A 24,622-nucleotide genomic window follows, 5' to 3' on the forward strand; every position below is an offset into this window, starting at 1 on the left:
TTATGCAGATGGACTCTAATAACTAACTTCAACATTTTAATTTCCTCTATGTAAACATTTAAAGCAGATGTAAATGATTCAAGAGAACAGCCTGGAAATTGGTCTACCCCATCACAGAAAAGATAGCAATAAATATGTGAATATCAGGAACCACCTAGGAGATGAGAGATTATTTTACTCCTCATTCCCATTTATTTTCTTCCCAACAGTATTCCAGTCAGGGGACCAATTAGAGCTGCACAATGATCTAGAGTTCTAAGCATTTGTCCACAAGAATCAACCTGCAAGTACTATACTATTTTATGTAAGCTACCAACATGTAGCAGATGATGACAAACTTAACTGAAACTGCTTCTTTTAATTGCAAAACATATTTAATACACACAGCAGTTTTTAATTATGATCATGACTTTACTGCTTCTAGTGGTTTTTTGGGTTGTTTGGGGTTTTTTTTGGTAAATAGTGGATAGTTGCATCTGGAAAACACCTAAAGGTTATGTTGTATCTGTTGTAAATCCCTGACAATAAATGGTGTGAGGAGCAGCTCTTATCTTTACCCTGCAAAATTCTCTGTCTGAATCACTTGAAGAGATTCCTGGTATGTTACTCTGTCTTAAAAGGTTCAATATTCTGCTATATCACACCTTATAAAGAATCCATAAAAGGACATTGTACAGTTCCCAACTTACGTCCTCAGGCAGAAGCAGGCTCCTTTCCCAGCTCTAGAGTCATCTCAATCCCTTAGAGTATCTCCTTACTGATCTCCTGCCTGGTACGTGCCAAGAGCTGCAGACTGTGTGCAGGGGATTCACACAGTTTTGGAGGAAGTGAATTCCTGGTGCCATGGTTTATCCCAGCCACGGCTCAGCCCCGCGCAGCCGCTCGCTCATGTTCCCAGTCAGGACGGGGGAGATGCTTGTAGGGTAAAGGTGAAAAAACTCATTGGTTCTAATAAAACCAGGTTAGCAAGGAAAGCAAAAGCAAAGCAGAATGAGGAATGAATTAACTTTTCCTATGGGCAGGCAGATGCTCAGCCATCTCCAGGAAAACAAGGCTCCATCACATGTAATGGTGAATTGGGAAGACAAATGCTATAACTCCAATTTTCCCCCTTCCAACTTCCTCCACCAGCTTTATATGCTGACCATGACATCATATGGTGTCAAAGGGAAATTCCTTTGGTCATTTGGGGTCAGGTGTCCTCCCTTCCCATGAACTCCCAGCCCACTCACTTGTGGGGTGGGGTGAGACAGAAAAGGCCTTGGCTCTGTGCAAGCCCCACTCAGCAAAAACTAAAACAGCCCCAAGTGATGAATTATTCACAGCACACACCCAAAATGCCTCCCCATACCAGCCACTGTGAAGAAAACAAACTCTACCCCAGCCAAACCAGCACAGTCAGAATCAGCATCAGGAAAATGCAAAGATTCCCACTTGGAGGGCACAGGAGCAGCACCCCATATTCCTTCACTCGCTACACAGGCACCAGTATGCCAACTTAATGGACACATAATAATACTCTGATGTAAGTTATAGCAGTAGGGTGCAAGCCACACTCTCCAAACTTAAGAGGTAGTCATAATATTCTTGAAAAACAGCTGTGATATCCACACAGGTTATAAAAATGGAAGGTTATAAAAATGGAAGAAGCAAGATGAGATTCTGGATGTTTTCTATCTAGACATAAGTTTATTTCTAAGAACCCAATGACTTCTAAATATGACATGTTTAAGTATCTAGACCATTTGGCACAAGGAACTTTCCATATTCATAACATTAAACATTCTGTATATTCAGCAATTATGCTTTTAAGTGATGAGTGAGTCCCTCTTTCAAGTCTTTCTGGAAAGGGAAAACATATAAAACATCACAACCGCATCTGAATCACTCAGACTTCATCATTATTAAGGCAGATACACTACTGGTTAGGCTATAGAAAAATGATGAACTGAGGATTATATTACAAACAAAAGACAAATTATTTTTATGATATAGCAAATAAAAAGCTACCCTAAAACCATATGCAAATTAAAACAAAAAAAAGGAAAATTCAGATTTCCTTCATGACATACATTTAAAAAGTAATTATTCAGAAATATATGCCCCAATTTAATTTCCTTACATAATATGGGGAAGAAATCATATTAAAAATAAAAATATAAAACCCACCATAGAATACAGCCATAGAAATATCTCCTGGTGCAGCTCCATTTCACCTAATCTTATCAAACAGGATCTAATGCATCAAATTGTCCTCAAAAGTTTAAACCTGAAAGGAGGTTTAAGATAATGAAACAAGTTTTAAAACATTTTTCGTGGCATCAAGAAAGTATCAAATGCAATTTTCTGCAGTTTAGTGACATACCTCGACATTGTATGTCCATGTACATGGGATATTTTTTAATCTCTTACTGTACAAGCTTGAAAGTGAAATTGCATTTAAGTTGTAACACTTGCATGCAATTTTATAACTTGGTTAATTTTAAGCTATATGCAAAAGAAATGTTTCAGACTTTGTTTGAAAGCATATTTGCATATATCTGATTTAAAAGTAGGAGATAATTAGTCCTTTAAAAGAAATTATGGAAAATTCTGTAAGTAGAAATGAGGATTATGTCAAAACTAATGATTTCATGCACTGACTATGCGCTTATAAGTAATAATTTAACTTTTATTTGTGCCAGTAAAGCTATTGATTCAGGTAATGTTTTCAAGGCTCTATCTTATTTTCAAAAACTACAGTAAGATAGTATTCTAAAAGTAGGCATAGAGAGTGTATGGCAACCACCTGTTAGAGAAAAACCCTTTTCTGAAGCAGAAAGTCAAATCCTGTGGCAGTGGAAGTGGATGGAGCTGTTCCACTGATGAGCAGAAGGAAGCAGGAGGATGCAGAGCCCATGTGGGGCACCAGGCAGTCTTGCTGTTCCTCTCTACATTATGATTTCTCTGCACAATACTTCATTAATTTTTGTACCCTTCCTTCTGCTGCATGAGGTAGCGGGACCCTGTACCTGCCAGCCTGCCGAAAGCAAAAAGGCTGTCCCAGAGACACACAGAACCCAAGCCTGTGTATTGCACATTTAACCAGCTCTGTGCTCAGTCATTTTCCAGTTTTTCACCATCATGAGCAACACAGAGGTCTCTAAACAGCTCACCCCTCAGACAAGCCTGAAGCACATGCCTGCACTGAATTTCAAACTCAGTCTGTTTTTACCCACTACTGTTTCCATGAAAAGCATTCTTGCCATGTAAGCTGACTTCAGCAGCCTGCTGCTATTGATAACCTTTAATGTTTGGGACACAAAGAAGAAACACATACTTCCAGATTTCCAAAGCTCTAATTAGAGACTACCTGGGAATGCAACACTTAAAAAAATGAATGTTTCTGGTTATCTGCTTTTCATCACAAACCGCTGAGTCACATTTCGCTCTCATTTACAAATGTGCTACATAAATGATTCATTGAGATTGTCTGCATATAAATAACTATTGAACTTTCATTTACAAACCCAAGTTTTTCTCACTCCCTAAACCACATATATCCCAAATACATGATACTAAGCTGCAACTGGTCTCCTGGATCACAGTGGCCAACAAGTTCTCTTGATAAATCTGATTTCAGTTTTTGATTGCAAAAAAACCCCAAACAAACCCTAAAAGCTATTTACATCAAAAAACTATTAATACCTCATTCTGTTTCAAGTAGAAAGTCACTGGAGGACGTCCATAGCAGGGACAGTTCAGTGCAGTCTTCAGAGGCAAACCATGGGATAAAGCCATAAGCTGTAGCCCATGATCACACTGCAGCTCTCCTCCTGTGAAACCTTCAGAAAAGGCTTTTGAAGAGCAGATCACATACCCTGATTCTTTGCTTAAAAGAGTCTCTGCACAGACCAGAATACCTCAGCACCCTGTCTGGTGTGTCAGGATAATCACGCTATATCCACATAAGCTGAACAGAGTTTATGTTTGATTATAGTTATATCTGAAATGCATTAAAACTGTGGCTTGCTGCCCGAGTCCACACCGTGCATTCCTATCATCTCTGCCTATGTGTGCAGCGACAGATACATCTCAATTCCAGTAAGTGACATTTAGACACCTGCTGAACATGGGAAGAATGCCTGAGCCTCAAAGCCCATTGCTGCTGTGAATCAAAGACCATTTGCCATCTCAGAAATTATCTGCTTTTGAAGACAGCAAGTCCAGATGCAATGACATCTGTAGCTGTTGAGCCCACACCAAAGGCAGCAATGGAACAAAGTGCAAGTATTTTTACTGTGGTATTTGATCCAGCTCTCCAAGTTACCACAGATTAAAGAAATGTGTACATTTATGGAAAAAAAAAAAAAATCTAAAATTTCAGATGATTAGTAAAAGACAGATTTAGTGAAGTTTAAAAAAAAAACCCAACCCCTACACAAAGTATTAAGTATCTAAAACAGAATTTATTGGATTTTAAGCCTTTCAACCAGAAGACAGTCCAAAATCTCCTGATCAGTCTTAAGCTTGGAGACACCAAAAATATGTTTAAACTTCAAAATTGGATAAGAGCATTGCCAAGAGTTCCAAACACACCCAGAACTCCCTGTTAGCCAGCACTGACCCTTTGGCTGAACTCCCCACCTTTACCAAACTAAGCACCATTGCTTGAAAGTACCTGGAAACACAGGCTTGGTGGGAAAAACACACATAGAAACATAGACTCATGGAATCAGAACAGAGGGAACATTAAAGATCATCTAGTTCCAATGCCCCTGCCATGGACAGGGTCACCTTCAGTAGACCAGCATGCTCGGACTTCCATCCAGCCTGCCCTTGAAACATGACTATGCTTTGGCAATCAGAAGCTCAGGAAAAGGAAAGCTTTTATGGACTTCAGTGGTTAAAAAACTTGCCAGAAATTATGAGCAGTGTGTTTTGTCCTTCCAACTGACCAAATCCCAAACCTAAGCTGCAGCTTCCCACAAGTGCTCTAAGCATCACACAGATGTTTGTACTTCAGAACTTTCACCTTTTTTTTTCCACCTTCTTTTTTTTTCCAAAATCTTAGGAACACCGTGAAAATGGGAAAGGTAGATGATGATTGCTGAATTTCTTCATCTCTAAAAGCAGACACGTACCTAATTCACAGAGGCACTGCAGGAATGCACTACTTAAGGCATTGTGAACAGGCAAGAGCCGTATAAATGACAAGTACTGTTACTACTACTAGTAGCAATAATAATAATACTTGACACTAGTATAGTGCCTTTCATCTGAGAATCCCGAAGCACTTTACAAAAATCAATTATAAGGATGCTGTGAGGTGCGTAAGTATAATCTACCTTTTACAGATGATGAAACACGGGCTCATATCGGTTAATTGAATTGCTAAAGTTATCCAGGAGGCAGGCATAGAACCTCAATAGATAGTGCACATAAGACCTCTTCTGTCATCTCTAACTACCAGGAATTCTTCTTTTCAATGTGTCACCTATTTCCTCTCACTTATCATTTTTGTGAGCTGTCTTAAACAAGTAGTTTTCATTACCTTCCTTATCATTATAAATGACAGAATTAAGGATATAACACTAGAAAATACACCCCTGTCCTTTCATTTCCAGGGTAGGTGTCATGTAGCATTGCATAAACAATCCATTTGCATATTGTAATGCCATTAATATTTACTCTCTTTTTTTACTGCTTTGGTGAAGAAATAAAGTAAAGCCTATCACAACAACAACAACAAAAAATACTCTGGTAGATTTTACAATACCATTCACTTATTCTTATGTAAACCCTACATAATCTAACTACTTTGCCCACTGATTAAGAGGCAGTATATTTTTTTTTGTGATGCCTATATTGTCAGGAACAATCACATGCTACCTCTCCATGTGATCTCACCCAGCCAGCTGCTCAAAGACACTCCCTGTTAAATGCACCCTCTCAGGTGAAGCCCACCTGCAACTGCAACTTCTGAGTTCCAGGCTGAGGCACCTGTGCTGAAAGGCCCCAGCCTGGAACTGCACCTCACCTTGTAAACTCAAAACAGTTGATTTAAGACTGACCGCTCACAATAACTATTTTGAATAATAATAACAGTATCAGTGCCCTCCTATTTTTAGATTATCCTGAGCTTAATACGGGTGACTGACAACTAAGTTCTGCCAGAATTTTCTCCTTCATCAAGGTAGACGTATTATTATTTTTTTCAAAAGTCAAGTACCAGCTAGACACTTAGGTGCACAGGAAGTTTATCTGATTGGAAAAGGAAGAAAACTCATTAAAAATTTCAAAGTCAAGATGTGTAAAGTGAAGAACAGATATGCTACCACTGGACCCAGGCAAAAATTACCGACACTGTTCTCATAATATTAATGTGATAGATTTTTAGTCTTGTTAATATTAACATAAAATGAATGTATAGAAATGTAATATACATTTTTAATTTAAACATTAATTTCCCCACACACATTCCTTCCCTCTCCAGTAACAGTATCACATTTTATCAGGAGCATCCTAGATGACATCTTCCCTAGCTTTATTGAAAATGTACTTTCCTCTATTTTTATATCTTGTAAAAACATCAGCAGTATTCAGATACTGTGGTTTAGAAACTGGCTCATGTTAAGTACCTACATGCACATGCACATTAACCTCCCCTGACTTCAGGGAGTGTGCCTTTACTTTCTGCAGCAGCTCATAAACAGGACGCAAACAACTGCCTCCATCCACCTCTTACTGCCCAGGATCAATGGAGCAGCTTCCCCACTCCTGCTGCTGCTGCATCATGCAGTCCTGTCTGCACAGGTGCTCTTGGAGGAAAGGGACATGGTCATCTTTGCCTCCTTGTGCCTTCCTTTCCTGACCTTCTGCTCTTTGCCCTTCTCCATTCACCCACCTGCCGTGGGTGTACGCTAAGAGCAAAGCACATGAAGCTTCCCAGCAGCAACCAGGGATATCTTGTCCTACAACAACTATGGATAGAAACCAGGAAAGAACTCCTTCATACAGCATTCACTGGAACCTTCCTTTTCTTCTGGCTTTCCCTTTTCTATGCTTGCTGAATGTTTTTTACCATATTACTAAATAAATACAAAGGGAAAGGAAGGTGGCCAAATGTCCACAAGATTTCCCATATTCTGTGAAAACACTACATGTCCTACTCCTGTCCTCGGGCTGCAGTAAGAAAAGCTAAAATCAAATTTAGATTCAAAGTTCTTTCTGCCATGGAACATTCAGCAGCTTTAATTCAAGCTGACTTAACATGAGAAGTGTACATGTGAAAAAGACATTGTTCTCTCTTCATGAGAGAACACAGCAACCCTATTTCAACAATCAGCCAAAAGAAGCTGGCCTAAATTTTGAGCTAAAATTGCCATCATTTTGAGCCTTCCTTCTTTTGAGAGAACAAAAAGGAAAAAAAAGAAAAGTAGTTACAAAAATCTCTTTATTTAAGATAGAGAGAAGTATTCAATTATTGGTCACAAAAACCCTCAATAAATTAATTAACCAACTTCTGCAATGTGCTAAGCTTGTTCAGTTTTCAAAAATGACAAAATGTTAGCAAAGATACAGCAGTCTTTAAAAGTGCTATAATGGGTAGTGTTTGGTGTGCTCTTACAGACAGCCCTTCACCCCAATCATTTTCCCTACATATTTATTTTTATGTATAATGATACCAACTGCCCAAACACACTGTCTTTAATAGCCCAACAATCCAGAGTAAAAACTCACATCACTTACAATATCCTGCATAATCCCAAATTTTCCAAATTTTTCCAATTTTTTAAAATCCCGTACCTTCCAATACCCTCATATTTACATGCATGTAAATCTTTGAAATCAACTTGTATTAAATTTTATTGATTTCTAAATTTAAAAAGACACAGTTCTGCTGTTGATTCTGAACATTGGATTACAGCTTCTAACCTTTCTGTAGGAGAAATCTAATTATACATCAGATCACATTCAAAACACAAGCCCCATTTAGCTTCCTTTAAAGGCATTCCAGCCTTAATATCTCAGCCAGAAAGATCATTTAAAATTAACTCAGCTATACAACCACTTATGTTAACCTTGTTTGCTGTTAAGCCAAACCTGACAGAAACTCAGTAATCCCCAATTACCACTTCCTAACACAGATAATATAATGACCTGAAAGTAATCTGGCTGAATTTCTGTTTCAGAACATAATTATAGGATTGCTAATGTATTTTTTCTCCATGAAAATAAAAAATGCTGCTACAGATTTTTTATTATATTTCTTATGGAGGAATTTGAACACATTTGCCATTGTTGTTTTGTTAATATGCTGTGCCTATATGTATTTAATGACATGGGGTTTTATACAACTAGAAAATAATCAAGACCTTTATGTGCCAATCATAAACCAAAATAACACCAAAAAATCTTCTCAACTTCAACATATGCAGGATCAAGCCCCGACTGACATTACGCATCACTCTATAACACAAAATTAATTTGATATTTTAATTTCTTACTTGTGGTTGTATTTACTCTTAAATCCCCTTGAGAGCATAAAACATTCAGAGAATGAGGAAGATGTGCCACTGCATATGGCAGAGCAATTGCATGGGAGAGCATTCTCTATAAACATTTTTTTTCAAGAGATTTTGCTCAAAATCGTGAAAGTCAGACTCAGTAGAACTCCTTGAAAGAGCTCAGAGAAGCACAGTTTCATTCCTGCACTGGTTACAGGGTAAATAATGTACCTTTCTGACCTCTTGCTGTGTAAAATGCCAGCGCTCGGTGCAGGGATGAAGCAGCAACCTGCTGCTGCCTTCTTGTCCCCAGCCTGCCATCAGCACTTGAGCGCCTGTGACACTTTGCCAATATTAACAAATGGCTCAGACATAAATTATTGCACATGCCTGCCTAAAAACCACACTTCCTAGGGACATACCTACCATGAAAAGTTGTGGTCCTGAAACTAGAAAGGATATTGATTCATCCCCTCCTTTACTCAAAACCATTCTCAGCACCACACCTGAAGAGGGGAACTCTTCTTTTTTTCCCTGCAAAAGCTGCTTTTTTTATTTTGCATTTTTTTTATTTGCATTTTTCAACTTGTAGTTTGTGATAAACACGCCCAAGGTTGATAAAAGAGCAACAGTTCACAGTCTACACACACTAGTGAAAACACTGGAACTACAGTCATGCAGGGAAGGCAGTTCACCCTCTACATACTAAAACCAGCCCTACTTCCATCACATTACCTGTAACTTATACAGACATACAAAGTACACATAAATTAACTAAAATCCTGTGTAATCTGTATCTGTGTTTCAGTTGCTTCAGGGGGTGGGATTAAAGCAGTGCCAGAAGGCTAAATATCACAGTGAAAGAGCTGACTTGATTTCCAGCTGCAGTAGTGGACTAATTCATTAACCAGCTACAGGGAGAGAAAAAATATCCTCATTCAAAATTGCCAAAATTCTGCTTTCCAAAGCTTTTACTTCTTTGTGTCAATTATTTTAGATCTATTTGTTGTCATATTGCAGACCTTTGGCCATGGATGAAAACCTTTCCTCTAGCTTGCTAGTATTATGAAAACTAAACCAATGGGGGGAAAAAAAATGTTTTCCCATATTTTGCTTCCTTTTTTTTTTTTTTCTTTCCCTTTCACCTTCCCAAGGCAGTTCTTCACATTACCCTCTGGCTGCTGAACCCCAAGTGCATCTCTGGCAGGATGAGCAACCCAGCCCTTCACCATTCCATCCTCATTATTCTCATGCTGTTTTCCTCCTGAACTTGTGGACAGAGAGCACTGCCTTGTAGGTACCACAGTGCACGTGTCTAACTCTGCTGGAGGATGTACCACAAGAGATGGGCCAGCAGAAAGTCATCATATAAATCCACCCCAGTTGGAGAAGAAGAAGCAGTCTCACAAACCCTCTGGCATACCCACAGATGTCATTTTCCAGGACTTAGAGTCACAATGGAAATATTTACCACCTTCAGGTAATAGACCAAGACAACTAGACCTCTCACTTGCCAAGTGGTGCCATCAATAACATGAAAGCAGTCAGACCTCCCAAAGGTGAATCCATTTTGTCCAGCAAAGAACCAAGCTCAAAAGCTTTCCAGTGCTCAGTGACCTGCAGCCATACAGATTCCCACAGCATTCCTGGTGTGCACTCACCTGCAGGACTGAAACAGCACAGTGGCTCTCTAGTCTTGTGAAGAAACACATCTTATGTGGAAATAAATGCCAGCCCTCCTGTTTTATCTGAGGGAAGGATCCCATTAAAGCCATTAAAGAGCAGGATTCTTCCCCAAGCAGCCTTACAGATAATGACTGTTGGCAAGTTTCTGGTACATATTATGTTGGAGGAAATTAACAGTGTCTCAACACTGTAATTAAAGGAAAATAAACAAATAGAAATCCCTAACAGGGCAGCTAAACATACAAACCCAGAAAATCCATTTTATATCAATAAAGGATAATGCATTAGATTTCAAATGAAACTTGAAAATGACACTTTTACTTCATAAGAAACTAATCACTTCACTAGGCAAACAGCCAAGGTTAACTGGTTAACTAGCTTAGTCACTCAGACACAAAAAGTGTAACAGCAGAGAACTGGATAGAAGTTTAATATTAAGATATTAAGATAATACTAGATTAGGAATAATATTAGCTAATATTGAGATATTAAGACTGATCACAAATTCACATTTCAAGAAGGCACTGCTCTGCATTTGTAATCCAGCAAAAGTTGCAACTGATTTCTGTCGAGCTTTTTTCTCTTCTGAAAAGATAAAAAGTGATTTATATGTGTCTTTTACTAAGATCTGATTTATTTCAACCAGAAATCTGGATCCTAAAAGTAAGTGGCCCCAATGTTACTATGATGAGTCTCTAAAATATATATCTAGTATAGCACCATCCCACAGTGAATAACCCATAATTTCTTTCTTAATGCTATCTGCTATGAGAATAAGGAAGGTGGCAGCAAGTTCTGAGTCAAACTGCGCATGCTGTCTCAGGGAAGTTTGTGAATCAAAGATGTGCTCCATAAGGAGAAAGGTGTTCTAGTAACTGCTTGAATACATTTGCTATAGAAGCATGGCTTGTATTTAACCAGCATTGTTTGTGTTTCAGTATTACAGAAAAGACACTTTATAGAGTCCAGCAAAAATAAATAAGGTTTTATGTTTGGAGAACTGTTGTATTTTCCTTCTAATTGAAGTTCTGTGACTGAATTGCAGTGATGCTTCCACCCTGGAGGTCCTAGCAACTAGTATTCACTAACTTTAACCACATTACTTACTAACAAAAATCTAAATAAAATCTAAGGACCAAATCTTGCTGGCATAAAACAGTCTTAGAAAATGCAGTTTAACAGATTGATTTACACAGGTTAAAATTTGACCCTGAACAGTCACTCTGCATGTTTGCTTCCTGTGAATTTTAAGACTGCTTAAAGAAACTACAGAAAGTACTCCAAGAAGCTCATTATGATTCACCAATACTCTCATCTGCTCTGTATCTTTGAAGTTTGCTGCCTGAATGGTGAAGCTGAACTTTCTCTCCTCCAGTCAGCATATGCATATCACATTTACTAGGAATCCTCCTGTCAAGAGCACGAGACAGATTTGTAATGGGATTTGGGAGGAAATCCAGCCACTTCATCTCATCCAACCACCAGACTGCTGTTGGGAGATCCAGCCACTACCCTGCAATCTTCACAAGTCCCAACACCTGAGACACTGCCCTGTTTTCTGCAGAGTTTGATGGAGCTGGAGCCCAGGCTGCACTTTAGTAACTGAGCAGAGCTCAGACATAGGCCCAAGCACTAGTGGTGCCATCAATTCTGGTTTTTTCACAACGCTTCCCAACATAATTTTGACTTATGACACCCACCCTTTTCTCAATGCAAGTTACATTTTTGGGAACAATGATGTCTGAGCAGCTTGCCCTGAAGATGGTTTGCAGTTCCATACACAGGTGGGATTTCAAAGACAGTTTAAAAAAGGAGTCTTTTACCTGTCACTGAGCAGCTCATCAATGCTGTTAAACTCTCTTGGAATTGAAACTGCATTGATGTTAATGTTTTTCTGCCCTATCCTAGTTCCCAAACTCTCTCCAAGAAATGTTTGGGGCAGTGCTACTTCTTCAACAGCACAAACATGCTGGAAACAATTCTTGTTTAGCTGATTAAGCTCCAATGCCTGGCACAGTCCCTGGTGTTGTTTACTAATACACACACACACTGCCTTTGAGGATCTGAGCCTCAGTGCTTTCTGTAGCAAACTCATTTACTTTGCAATTAACCTCCCTGTTCACATTTACTTCATCCCTGTACACATCCTCCTTCCGTTCCTCTTGCCAGTCACTTCTCAACACCGAGTCCTCTCCACGCCTGCCAGCTGTAGTGCCTACAAGTCTTTGTTCACTGTCCTTCAGAGCAGAGGCAAGGATTCACATTTTTATTGTTTCTTCTCCTCAATGTGAAGTAGTGTACAATTGCAGCACTAAATCACTGTATTTGAGGGCTCATTCTTAATATGCAGATCTTATCAAAATATATTAGTACCATCAAGTAGAAAATTGACACCTTTATGCTTCTTCAGATGCCACATATCCTTTTTAACTCTGTGAGAGATTTGAACCCTACAATTTATCCTATAGTATGCTGTAATCAGAAGCATCAATCTTTTTAAGGTTGTCTAATGCCTAATGCCTGCAATCACCATCCTTATTAGCCAGAGGTTAGAAGAATAAACATAGAGAAGTACCCTAACAATGATAAAATGAACATTTTCTTTTGCATCATATAACTTGAGCAGACATGCTTTTTTCTCTAGGAAGAGGATCAGAAGTCTTTAAGTATTTAAAACACTTCAGCACAAGGTGCTACAATTACTTAATCAGTTATTACTCTTAAAAGGCCATCAGGAAGCTCATTAGGGTTTCTATAATGGCTCCCAGTCAAGCAGAAGGTCAAGATCTGAACTTTACCTGAGCACACATAGGAAGAAAGGCTGTCAGTGATTCATCAGTTCATGGTGATCTCACATGCTGATTATTTTGCTGTGTTTGGGGGCATGGTTTGGGGTGGCTTGGGGTGTTGCTGAGTTTGGGATTTTTTTATTTTTCTTTTTTTTTAATTATTGAAGGTTGCTATATTGCCTGGTACAATAATAAATGACAGCAGTAAAAATAGTTTTTAAAATTACATATTTCAAGCACTTTCTGAATCATAATTTTGTTCTTCAGACAGTACTAGACAGAACATCAGGAAAAAATATTATTACAAGACATATTTTGGGAAATGTTTGGGATAAGGAGCTGTATTTCTATAGAGGGAAAGGTGTTCAATGTCCTTATTACTGAAATTTACAGACAAACTCCAGATTTAAAAAGAAGGGCCTTGAAAACTTTTTCTACTGGAATATTCCTAAGTGTACATATTCAGTAAGCCTCACTCACTATAACTTAAACAGCAAGTCTTCAAGAATACACGGTGGAAGCAAAATATTTTTGCTACAGATTTTAAGCACGTTTCTCTTCCTTTGGTTTTTATTGACGGTGAAGATTATGCAAGCTCTGTTAAGTCTTTCTGCAAACTTGTTTAAATCCCTTTCAAGGAAAGGAATTTCCTATCTTCTTCCAATTTGCTGTTTATAATGATCTCTACTGATGAAAGCTGTCATGCAAATCAACATAAATATTTAAAGACTGATTCCACAACCCACAGATACCAAATTCAATCACCTACAACATCAGTGACTCTTAAAGGTGAAGAAATAACAATATAAACAGCAGATAGCTGTCAAAAGAAAAAAAAAAACCCAAACAAATAATGAATTTATTTGCTCTATTACCCTTTCCCCATTAAAAGTAATAACATAGCATATGGATACAACCCTCTATTTCAAGTCATCATATCTTCTTTATACAATAAAAAGCCTGGTGCCCAGATTTATTAACCTAGCCAAAATGAAAGGCGTATCTTTCTCCACAAGGTGTTATCATTTTCAAATAAGACATGTCCTCTAGGGAATAAATTTGAAGGCCATTTTTTGTTTATTTTTCAGGAAGGATTTACTTTTGAGATAAATAACCACAATATTGAATTTGGGTTTTTTTTAAGTTTAACTTATAAAAGATGCTTATTATAATGCTAAGCAATAAAACATATCTATTGTGCAGTATATATACACAATAAGAGCCTCCTGCTGCACATAGTATAGAATACACTGATTATAAAGAGGTCTTCAGCAGAAGACAAACAAAGTACAAAATCAGCAAGTTTTCATATTCAATACTTATTTCAATGCAATTTTTGGGTTATAGGATATGAATACGTCTGCATCAAAGAGCACAAATCTGTGATTTTTCCATTATCAGTCATCACAAAAATTTATCACTCACTCCCAGAAAAATAACTTTTTAATACCGATGCTTATTTGTGAATAAGCAATGTCTCCAACATTGCTCCTTATATTACCTCTTTTTCCATATTGAATAGCCAAGGATATATTTATAATTCAAATGAAAATTGAAATCTTTGTATGTAGCACCAACCTGATTTTTCCTCATTTGTCTGACTTAACTATTTTTTCATATGGGTTTTGTTATCTTTTTTTTTTTTAAGTGAAGTAAGTGTATATTGAAACATTAAAGGGAAAAAATGCTATCATCCTGTAGATGTACACAACAAAACAGCCTTGGACTTCTGTACAGGAAGAGCAGTAGTACAGCTTGTTAAGGACAGCAGTTAAGCATTCAGACAGCTTGGAGAAGCTGCATATGTATTCAGTGACATTTATGGGATGTTTATTTATTATTTGGTACACACAGACTACTTGCATGCACATTACCTTGTGAGTTTGTTTTCTACAGGGACCTACACAATTGTGGTTTTTAGCTTCATTTCCTGAAGTAGTCCTCAGTAGCTGTGTGACAGCTTCTGCTCCGTGCCCATCAGACCAGGCAGCCACTCCCCGTGCCGGGACGGCTCCAATCCTCACAGCTGCTGTTTGGCACACACCTGTGGCCACATGCATGGTGGGAATCCTGGATATTGTGTTCCTACACCCTAAGAGGAGCCATCAGTGCAGCATCTGGAAGTCAGCAGCTCCTTTCCCACACTGAGAAATCCTTGTTTTCATCCAGTCCACGGACCACTCGCATTAGCCGGCATTTGGACCACAACATTCACCGAGCAACTGATGCGAGGATCCTGCAGAGTCATCCTCTGCCAACCTCTAATGCATCACCAGAAGCTTCTTGCAATCAAAGACAAGGGCTCAAGAGCAGGCTCAATACATCAAGATCATAACTGGGTTTTTCAGTGTCCAACAGAGGGTGGCATAAATATACACATTTTGTTTCTTCTTAGACCTCCCAATAAAATCCATGGTCAGAGTTTACACACCTCACAGGTGTGTAAGACAAACTGAAAATGTAATGATTAGCACAGAAAAATGAAGACTGGTTTATATGAAAAATTTGTACTGGTTACTTCTTGAACTCACAAATGCTAATAAAATTTGAGGTATAAATATCTGAATACGAAAACTTTTCTTTGAAAAAATACTCAGAACACCCTAATAACTATAAGAATTTGCATCTATTTCTTTCTAACAGAAACTCTCCATCATACTATTCATACAGATTTAATTTATAATTTTAATCCCAAAATATAATCTAGTAAATATTTTGCTATCAAAGGATGTATTTTAAGGAAATCTCTGCTTACACTTGCTAATCTAGTTTCACAAGCCATCCTCACATGTTGCAGTCTAAGTTGGAAATGAGGGCTGCAGATTTACAGCTGATTGCAACTGAGAATGTTCTCAAAGACACCAACTACAGCTCTCCAGTTCAGTCTGAGCAGAATATTGATAGAATATTTCTGTTGACACAAAAGCACTAAATCTGTTTTAGAATGTGTTCCACGGAAAACATCAATTGAAAAATTGGTATCAACTAGAGTTGATTAATGTATGAATTGTTTCAGAGCTGCCTGCAATCTCCCAGCAATAGTTCTATTTCTTTACTTGAACCAGCTTGCCAATTATCATTATGCATAACTATGAAACTGGGACAAAATTTTGATGATGTTTACATCTCATCAAGTATGCACATAAATTTAGTCTAGTATTAAAAAAAAAAAAAAAGAAGAAAAAAGAAAAAGCTGTCATTAAAGTGCCTTATGACTGTGCACAGAACAATATGTTCTGCACAGTGAAGAGCATTTTCAGGTATGTGTGCCTACCCCATGACTAATATTGATACTTGAGCACTGCAGTTGATGTTACAAGACGAGCAGTGATATGTGCCCACACAAAGTAGAGAAATGCAGGACTGAACTTTAGATATCTGGCTCTCCTATTGCAGTAACCATATCACCTATGCAGATTATCAACATAAATCAAATCATTTTAATACTGTCCATTCAGAGTTTGCAAGGTTCAAAGGCTAAGAGCAGAGCAGGTTGGATCTTCAAAAAACAGTGTATACAAATGTCAATGTGGATGCTAAAAAGTTCTTTTAAAGGATCTTCTTAATGCTATTCAGAAATGTTTACATGCATAGACTGCTGGGTGCACTAATGTTTGCAAAATGGCTTATTCTCCAGTGAAGATTGCTTGATTCTTGTGAGGGTCAAACTATGGTTTTAATGGTACTGCATGTTATCTTGGGAATTCTTGTTCCTGCCAGTGTGTGAATGCATCTTTAACATTGACTTGATGTTGTAATAAATTTAATTTGACCTTTTATGTAAATTATTCCTAATCCTTTTTTTTTTTTTTTTTTTACCATGGTAGGTGTACAAAACTTAGAGAGTAAAATCCTAATTCTTGAGCTTTAAAAGAAGGTCTGCAGCTTCTTCTCTGTTTTGTAACAAATGTGATACACTGTTTTTCGTGGATAGACACATAAAGCAGTAAAACTAAACCTCTCACAGTGTACCACAGCGGCATTTTAAAATAAAAGTACTTCAGTAGGCAGGTAAAAAACATTTTGAATGTCTATTTTTTCCCACAGTCAACACAAGTCAACATTTTCCCCAGGACAAGTGAGTAAAATTACATTTGCAGGTAATGATTGAGTCTTCTAAAGTGATCATTTGTGACATAATAAAAAGACTTATCAACGGCTCTTCATGTTAAATGCAAAAAACCCCAACAAACAAACAAAAAACAAAAGAAACAAAAATAACAAAAAACCCAACCCAAACTAAACAAAAAAACAAACCCCCCATAAAAAAAAATTAAAAAAAACCACACACACACAAAAAAAATCCAACACCCAAACTAAAAAGCCCCAGGTATTGCAGCCAAAGGATACTTAGTCCATGAGAAAAACTCAAGTAGGGAAAAATGCCTACATTTTGCCAGCCTTTAAAAGCTTTCTTTTCTTTCTCCATTTAGGTAGGTTTTACAGGGGACTTTTGCAAAGCTTTGGTAGGGGATAAGTAGATTCAGATGATGAGACATTGTTTTTGGTCACAGTTATCTTTTCTAGGAATCCAATCTCAGATGCAAGCATTCATAAATGAAGTTACTTAGTTTATTTAGTTGTAAAGTGGTCAAAACAAAACATTCCTTTAGACAGAGGAAGGAACTGGAGCATCCTCCCCAGCAAAGCCAGGCAAGTGCTTACCATGGACAGCACATGTGGGCAAGGGTCCAGAAAACAGGGCTGAACAGGCAGAGGACAGCCTTTAATGCTTAGAGCCTGGCTAACAGCTCAGACCACCATCCAAGGGAGCACCTGTTTCACAATCACAAAGTCTCTACATTCATTTTCAAATTTGTACACAGTGCAGAATTTAAAAAAAAATAAAAAAAATAAGAAAACCCACTAAACTGCTATGCTCTGGGCAAATAAAATGCATATGAACTGAGAGTGTAAAGGGATGTAATGGCAATAATTCTGGAACTAATGGACAAACAAGCATTGCCAAATGCAGAATAACAGAGAAATTGATCTGGGTTTACAAACTCAATTGAGGGACCAATAAAAATATTAGAATGCTGGAAAGGTGCTGTCAGACATAAAGCACCTGTTTAACATTACTGCTAATTGCGGGTGAAGGAAATGGCCCCAGCAGAAATTGGTTGAAGATGATTAAATTTAATTGCAATGCTATATACAAAGTGCTACCCACTCACTGAATTAGAATTGAAATATGCTCAGAAGTGATACATTCCTCAAAACCAGGTTTAATACAAGGCATGGGCAGCAAGGCTACATGTGGCAAAAAGCACATTCCCATTTTCTGAAAGATCTTTCTGTCTCTCACGTGTTGCAGAATTGCACAAAAAGCACTGTAATAGGAACCATGAAATCAGGAAATAAGGTCAGTGTAAGGTGGAGTGTGGGAATGCTCATATTCTCCAGCACAGTGGTGGCAGGAGGGTTGGTAGGGAACACACTCAGCCCACTCTGAGACACAAAGTGCCAGGAATCAATGAGATCAGAAACAGTTAAGCAGGAGTGCCTGCCCTTGGTTTGTGTAAGGCAGATACCTCTGTAAACCAGCTCCAAGCTTTCAGAAGAGTGCACAGAATCCCCCCTGGCAGGCAGCCACTTCTGCTGGAGGCAGCTGCCAGAGACTTTTGGCACAGAAAAGTGAAAGCACCATTTTCTATCTTCTTTATGATTTCTCCCTTTTTTTCTTTCCACAAAGTTTTGTTAGTACACTTGGGGCTTTTCCTCCCTTTTTCCTTTTCTTGAAGGATTATTTATTAGAATTGCTGGTTTATTGTTGGTCCCTTTAGAATGTATTTCCTAACTTAAGTTTTACTTTCCATTAATTTTCCTTGTAATGCCTCAGCATACTCTTCCTCTCTGCTCTCAGTGCTACTGAGAGTGCAGTCACAGTGCTAAAGGATGATTTACTTATAGTCAGAATCCTACACGTTATTTGGTCTTCCAGTAATCACCCAGGTATATGGTGGCTCCTCCTTTAACCTGCTGTCACCTAAACCATATTTCACATGGTACACATCCACTATGTCTAGCCTTTAAATTGCTTTTTGACAACTGTGCTTGGCACATGTTTGCCACTGGCTGGTGACAAACACAACACTGTCACTTTGTGGCAGACTCGGTTATGCCAGTGTTTGTAGCATTGATCTCAGGCAGAAGGAGCTGTCCATGCCGTGGCCTTTCTGCTCCCTATTTACAGTCATTCAGTCCTCAGGCTCACTTAAGTTTCCAAAGTTTCCAAGTGCCTAGAGTCGCTATCTGCTGCAGAGAGTGCTAAGGTGCTACTCAGTCCTGGTTATATTTGCTTTAGTGCTAAAGCAGCTTGCTTATGGCTCAGTATCAACTAATCCATCATTATTTTCAAGTACCTGCAATGTACTTAATTAGAACTACTGGAGCCTCTGGACATGGGGTGAGAGCTGTGCTTTTTAAAAGGTAACTCTGTGTAACAGAAAAGAAGCCTTTCCCACCCCCAACAACTCCAAGAACTCAGGCAAGCACCAAGTGCAACGGAGCAGCTGCTTGACAGCTTTATTTGAAAACAGCTTAGAGAAGTACATGAAAAATACTGTATTCAGCTGAAGCTGCAGGGAACAACGGAAGAAAAATAATTAGCCAAGTCAGAAATTGGCTAGGCACTGGGTCTTCTGAGCCTTCTATTTCCTTGAAAATACAAAGGGATCTTTAAATACTGAGTAGTAAACGAGACTTTGTTTATATCTTATCTTAAAAAGCCACAGGCAGAACAGTGCACCCTAATAACATCCTTGGCTTAGAAATGATTCAGAAGCAAGGGGGCCATCTGCTGAATTCCCAGTACCATTTTCTGCTGTATCCTGGAAGTTTCTTTAAAAGTTTTGCAGGCGAGTCCTTTTCAGTGTCAGCTTTACCAGGTTTGTGAAGTATGGCAGTAAACCTCTGAGCAGGCTGAGCTGCAGGTGACAGCATTATCTATCATGACTTCAAAAAGTAAAACCAGTAAAAATACAGATCAATGTAATATATCCAGGACTCAAAAATCCCATAGACAATATCATCACTCTGTACGTAATATCTCTGTATCATGCACTTCCTTAAATAGCAATATTCAGAGACAGAAAATTTGCTGAAAATATGTTCCTGAATATAACTTTTCACATAAAATAGAAAGGCTTAAAGTGCAGAAACAGATCTCTAAAATAAGCAGCTTCCTTCATTGGCTTACTGTCCATTATCCTTAGTAATGTTGGTGTCATGTTCAAACTCGGCATTTCCTTCCCCATGTAACTCCATCAGACTCCACTGATAAAGGATTCACTGGTGACTGCTTCTAATGAGACTTTCTGAATTCATTACCACTAACTTCATGACATTCATAGTTATTCCCTTCTCCAATATGTAAAAGTGGGCAAAAGAAAGGTAAATTTTTTTAAGGATTCTATGACATCACAACAAATTCATTACATACCCAAAGTGTGTGAAGTGTGTTATCCTTGTAGTTCTGCATATCTTGTTCTCATTAGAACTGCTACACCTACAGGTCTCTCTGTATACCAGGAAGAAGGCCAGAATTGTTTCTGGCACAATAATAGCAAAGTAATAGCAAAATAAATACTACATAAGTACACAGACTAAAAAAAAAAACCTTGTTCATAAAAGCATGAAATTTGATAAAGGTATTTAAAGTATTCACCACTGTTCTCATTTCTTAAAGCATAGCCTTAAGTCTACTGACATTTCATGGTTTGTTAATACAGAATATTTTAAATATAGAAAGGTACACGTTATCCATTAAAGGCTACGTAGACTCATGCATAAGATCACTCATGGTGTACAAACAGATGATTGTTTAATGGTACAAATAATAAAATCAAATCTTCAAGGCTGTTTCCAATTCAACATTTTAAAAATTATTGCAAAACATAACTTGTATCTTTCAAAGTTATAATCAGGAGGGATTAAATAAAACCACAGCACAGGGAATACAAATAAATGCCACTTGCCTAAGACTCCTTTCTTAAGTATAAGAAGAGGTCCCAAGTTCAGCTCAGTAGTTGGAGAGTTTGTTTGCATTGTGTGGGACATTTTTCATGTTTAAAACAATTTTACTACCTCAGTCAATACTAAATCTCAATATGCATGACTCCCACATCCATAATGCAAAATGTGTCCAGGTGGTGTTGTTTGCTGTTTACTGTTCCCAACTTTATACACACTGATCAGCAAGAAGGATGTGGTCTGGAAAGTTATAAATTTGTAGGCACTTGCAGATCACTCACTGCTTTCAGTAATTAATAGCAAACTCTTGCCCACTGTGCCAACTGAGAATCCTTTATTTACCTCCTAAAATCTGAATTTCCATATCAAAATATGAAATGGCATATATAAATCAACAGTAAATTCAAAATATCAAACACATGAAAAAAATTACACAGCTACAATTACCTAGCATTAATAAAACTTTATCATGCACCATTACTCCCATGAGCTGTCCAACACTCCCCTTCCACACGGCTTAGCCTGTGACCTCAAAGCCTGACTAGCTTCAAAGAGTAGCCACTAAAAAAAGGCAAAAGAAAAAAAAAAAAAAGAAAAATTTAAAATTTAAAAAAAAAAAAATGTAGAGAAATCAAAGTTTTCCCTCAAAAATTCAGAATGAAAGCTAAGGATTGCAAAGATTCAGTCCTTTCTGTAGAAATGACCCCAAAACATATAAAACATACCGACTCCTGGTACTACAAATTTAGGAAACAAGAGGTTCTGTCTTAGTGAAAAGCAATGCAAAGTGCCCTTGCTACTTTTTTCAAGCTCTGGAATGCTCACGTGAAAGAATACTTCTATATAGTGGAAGAGCCTTGAGATTAACTTTGTAACTTTTTCCCTTTTCCACCAAACTCTAGATGGTTGGCTGAAGACAAACAAAATCCTTTAAAAAAATACACCTTTAAGGAATAAGGAACATCAGTTTTCATTGGTCTTCTTCTCTGTTGCTTACACATAAACAAAAATTACTCCTACCCCGTAGCAGAATTATGTTTAAAATTACTATTTGTTAGTGGAACTGTGTTTAAAATGATGATTTGTTTGTCGAGTCAGACAAATTTATTTCATGAAGTATGTAGATGGAGAGGAGTGGTATGCATGCTCACTAGGCAGATAAAAAGAGAAAGAAATTGGAAAGTGAAGGATTTGGAACGTAACATTTGGAGGGCAATATCTTCCCATGCTTCTGATACTACTCGACACTTTAACATCAGTTGTTAAAGTTCTACTAAATCAGAAGTATTTGCAATCAAGCTTGTTCCCATTTTAGATTTTTGAGATCTTTTCCTTTTGACCTAATTTTGAACACAGACCTCAGTAAATGTTGTCTGCGTTTCAGGGGGTTCCACACACGAAAGTGGATCAGCTCCATGGGTGAAAGAACACCAACGCAGCGCAGCCAATGACTGGTGATGGATGATACCTGTGGCGCAGTTGTGTTATATCGCACACGACAGACACAGCAGCACAAGGGTAGAACCTGCAGGTGCTCTATCAGAGTGCTGGTGCACAACACAGAAGGGATTTTGGAAGCATAGTGAAATACTTGTCTTTTTTGGCCATTGAAAGTCAAGAAAGAGAAAGCAGACTTTAGTTCCCGGAAGGTATTTGGGGTGCAGGTGTGTTATGGGGCATAACCCGGCATTGCCGAAGCCCAGGGAATCCCACCGGTGGGCTCAGGGTGTCCCTGGTGCTCATGCAAGGCCGGCCCGGCGGGTGGCAGGTCCGTACCCCTCCGTGTGCCACACACTGACACCCGGCACGGCGACAGGGAAAGTTCGGCCGCGACTACAGAGGCGGCTACGACATCAAAACAGCAGGGAGAGGAGGAGGAGAGGCAGCGGGGCTCAGCCTGGGCACAGCCCGGGCACAGCCCTGGCACAGCCTGGCACAGCCCTGGCACAGCCCTGGCACAGCCTGGGCACAGCCTGGCACAGCCTGGGTACAGCCTGGGCACAGCCTGGCACAGCCTGGGCACAGTCCGGGCACAGCCTGGGCACAGCCTGGGCACAACCCGGGCACAGCCTGGCACAGCCCGGGCACAGCCTGGCACAGCCCTGGCACAGCCTGGCACAGCCTGGCACAGCCCTGGCACAGCCTGGCACAGCCCTGGCACAGCCCTGGCACTGCCCTGGCACAGCCCTGGCACTGCCCTGGCACAGCCTGGCACAGCCTGGCACAGCCCTGGCACAGCCTGGCACAGCCTGGCACAGCCCTGGCACAGCCTGGCACAGCCTGGCACAGCCTGGCACCTCCGCTCGGCGGCTCCCCGGCACCGCTGCCCCCCGCAGCACAGGGCTGCCGCTCGCCCCTACGAACGCCTTTATTGACTCACGGACACCGTCTAGGGTAGCTCGACGGGTCCGCAGCCTCCGCAGGACCGACCCAAACTTCACCCGTGTTCTACCCAGATGTTGGTCTCGACAGGTTGCTCACAACGCGCCGCCAGCAAACTCGCGAGTGCGTTTTTTGGCAGACGAAACCACAAGGACGATCGCTTCCCTCCTCCGCCGCGTCCAAACCTTGGACAAGGTACTGAACCGCGACACCTGGAGCCGACACGGCGCTTTCCCCTCTACCAGCCTGCAACTTCTCACCAAAGCGTCAGAAATTAACCTCTCCCGGGGCAGGAGCCCGAGACGCGGTGCTCGGATAAGCCCCAGCGAAGCCGTAGCCCCCCGCCCCACCGCCGAGCGCCAGCACCGCCCCCAGCCCCGTCCCCGCGGCCACGCACCCGCAGCCGCCGACGGAGAAACTTTTCCGAGCCGGCCGGCGAGGCAGCGCCCACAGCCGGGCCCCGCCGAGCGGGACCGAGCCGGCGCCCACGGCCCCCGCCCCCCGCAGCCGCCCCGCGCCGGCCGCCCCCAGCGTGGGCATCGCCCGCACCGCTCCTACCGTGCGGGGGGCAAGTGAGGGAGGGGGCGAGGAGGTGGCAGTTACCGGCGAGCGAGCGCCCTTCTTGCAGAGCGGTCCCCTGAAGACGCCTTTGATGCCGCGGTAGTGCCCGTTGCTGAGGTGCCGGGAGCTGATGACCAGGTAGCACGCCATGCGGGCACCCCGGGCGGGCGGCCGCGGGCTGGGAGGGCGGCCCGGCTCCTCCGCGGCGGCGGTGCTGGCTCCGCCGGAGCAGAAGCCCGCATGAAGGAGCGGGCGGAACCGCAGCAGCGATCTCCCTGCTCCCGTCTCATCCAGCGCCCGGGTGAGCGCTGCCAGCAGCAGGATGCACTGGAGGCGGCGGCAGCCGGAGCACATCTGAGGGAGCGCGGAGGCCAGTCCGCATGCTGCTCCGCGGGTGGGAGACGGGCCGGGGAGAAGGAGGGCAGAGCGCAACTTGCACAGTCCGCCGCTGCTACGGCCCTTCCTCCTCGCCCTCCTCCTCCTCCTCCTGCTGCTCAGAGCAGGCCACCCGCAGCCGACATGCGGAGCGGAGTTTCTCGGCGGCAGCTGGAGCGGCGGCTGCTCCCCATGGCTGTGGCCAGCGCCGGGCTGGCTGGCGCACGCACGGTGCCCGCACCGCTCCTCCCGTGCGGCCGCCGCAGTCGGCGCTGCGCCTCGCCTCACCTCCGCCGGGGGGGGGAGGCGGTGCGAGGGGGGCGGAGGAGGGGTAGGGCCGGAGCGGGGGCGGCGGCGGGCGGGAGG

General features: G+C 40.8%; 1 protein-coding gene and 1 long non-coding RNA gene across 3 annotated transcripts in view; one reads left to right on the plus strand and one right to left on the minus strand.

Moving 5' to 3' along the window:
* The window catches only part of ZNF804B (zinc finger protein 804B), a 231,580-nt gene extending 207,074 nt beyond the window's left edge, over nucleotides 1-24,506 (minus strand). The window contains exon 1 of one of the 2 annotated variants that reach the window (XM_086858305.1): nucleotides 23,924-24,506. In XM_086858305.1, the coding sequence (XP_086714431.1) occupies nucleotides 23,924-24,235 (312 nt within the window). In that variant the 5' untranslated portion in view covers nucleotides 24,236-24,506. Of the gene's footprint in view, nucleotides 1-23,878 lie in introns of both variants that reach the window. The other variant, XM_086858307.1, reaches the window with a different exon arrangement.
* LOC147655909 (uncharacterized) lies at nucleotides 12,922-15,735 on the plus strand. The gene is made up of 2 exons (XR_015280516.1): nucleotides 12,922-13,020; nucleotides 14,861-15,735. It is a non-coding gene; the product is annotated as an uncharacterized LOC147655909 (long non-coding RNA).
* Nucleotides 24,507-24,622: the final 116 nt, after the last annotated feature.

Source organism: Cyanistes caeruleus, chromosome 1 (assembly GCF_971803275.1).
Source record: "Cyanistes caeruleus chromosome 1, bCyaCae1.hap1.1, whole genome shotgun sequence".
NCBI classification, from domain to species: Eukaryota; Metazoa; Chordata; class Aves; order Passeriformes; family Paridae; genus Cyanistes; species Cyanistes caeruleus.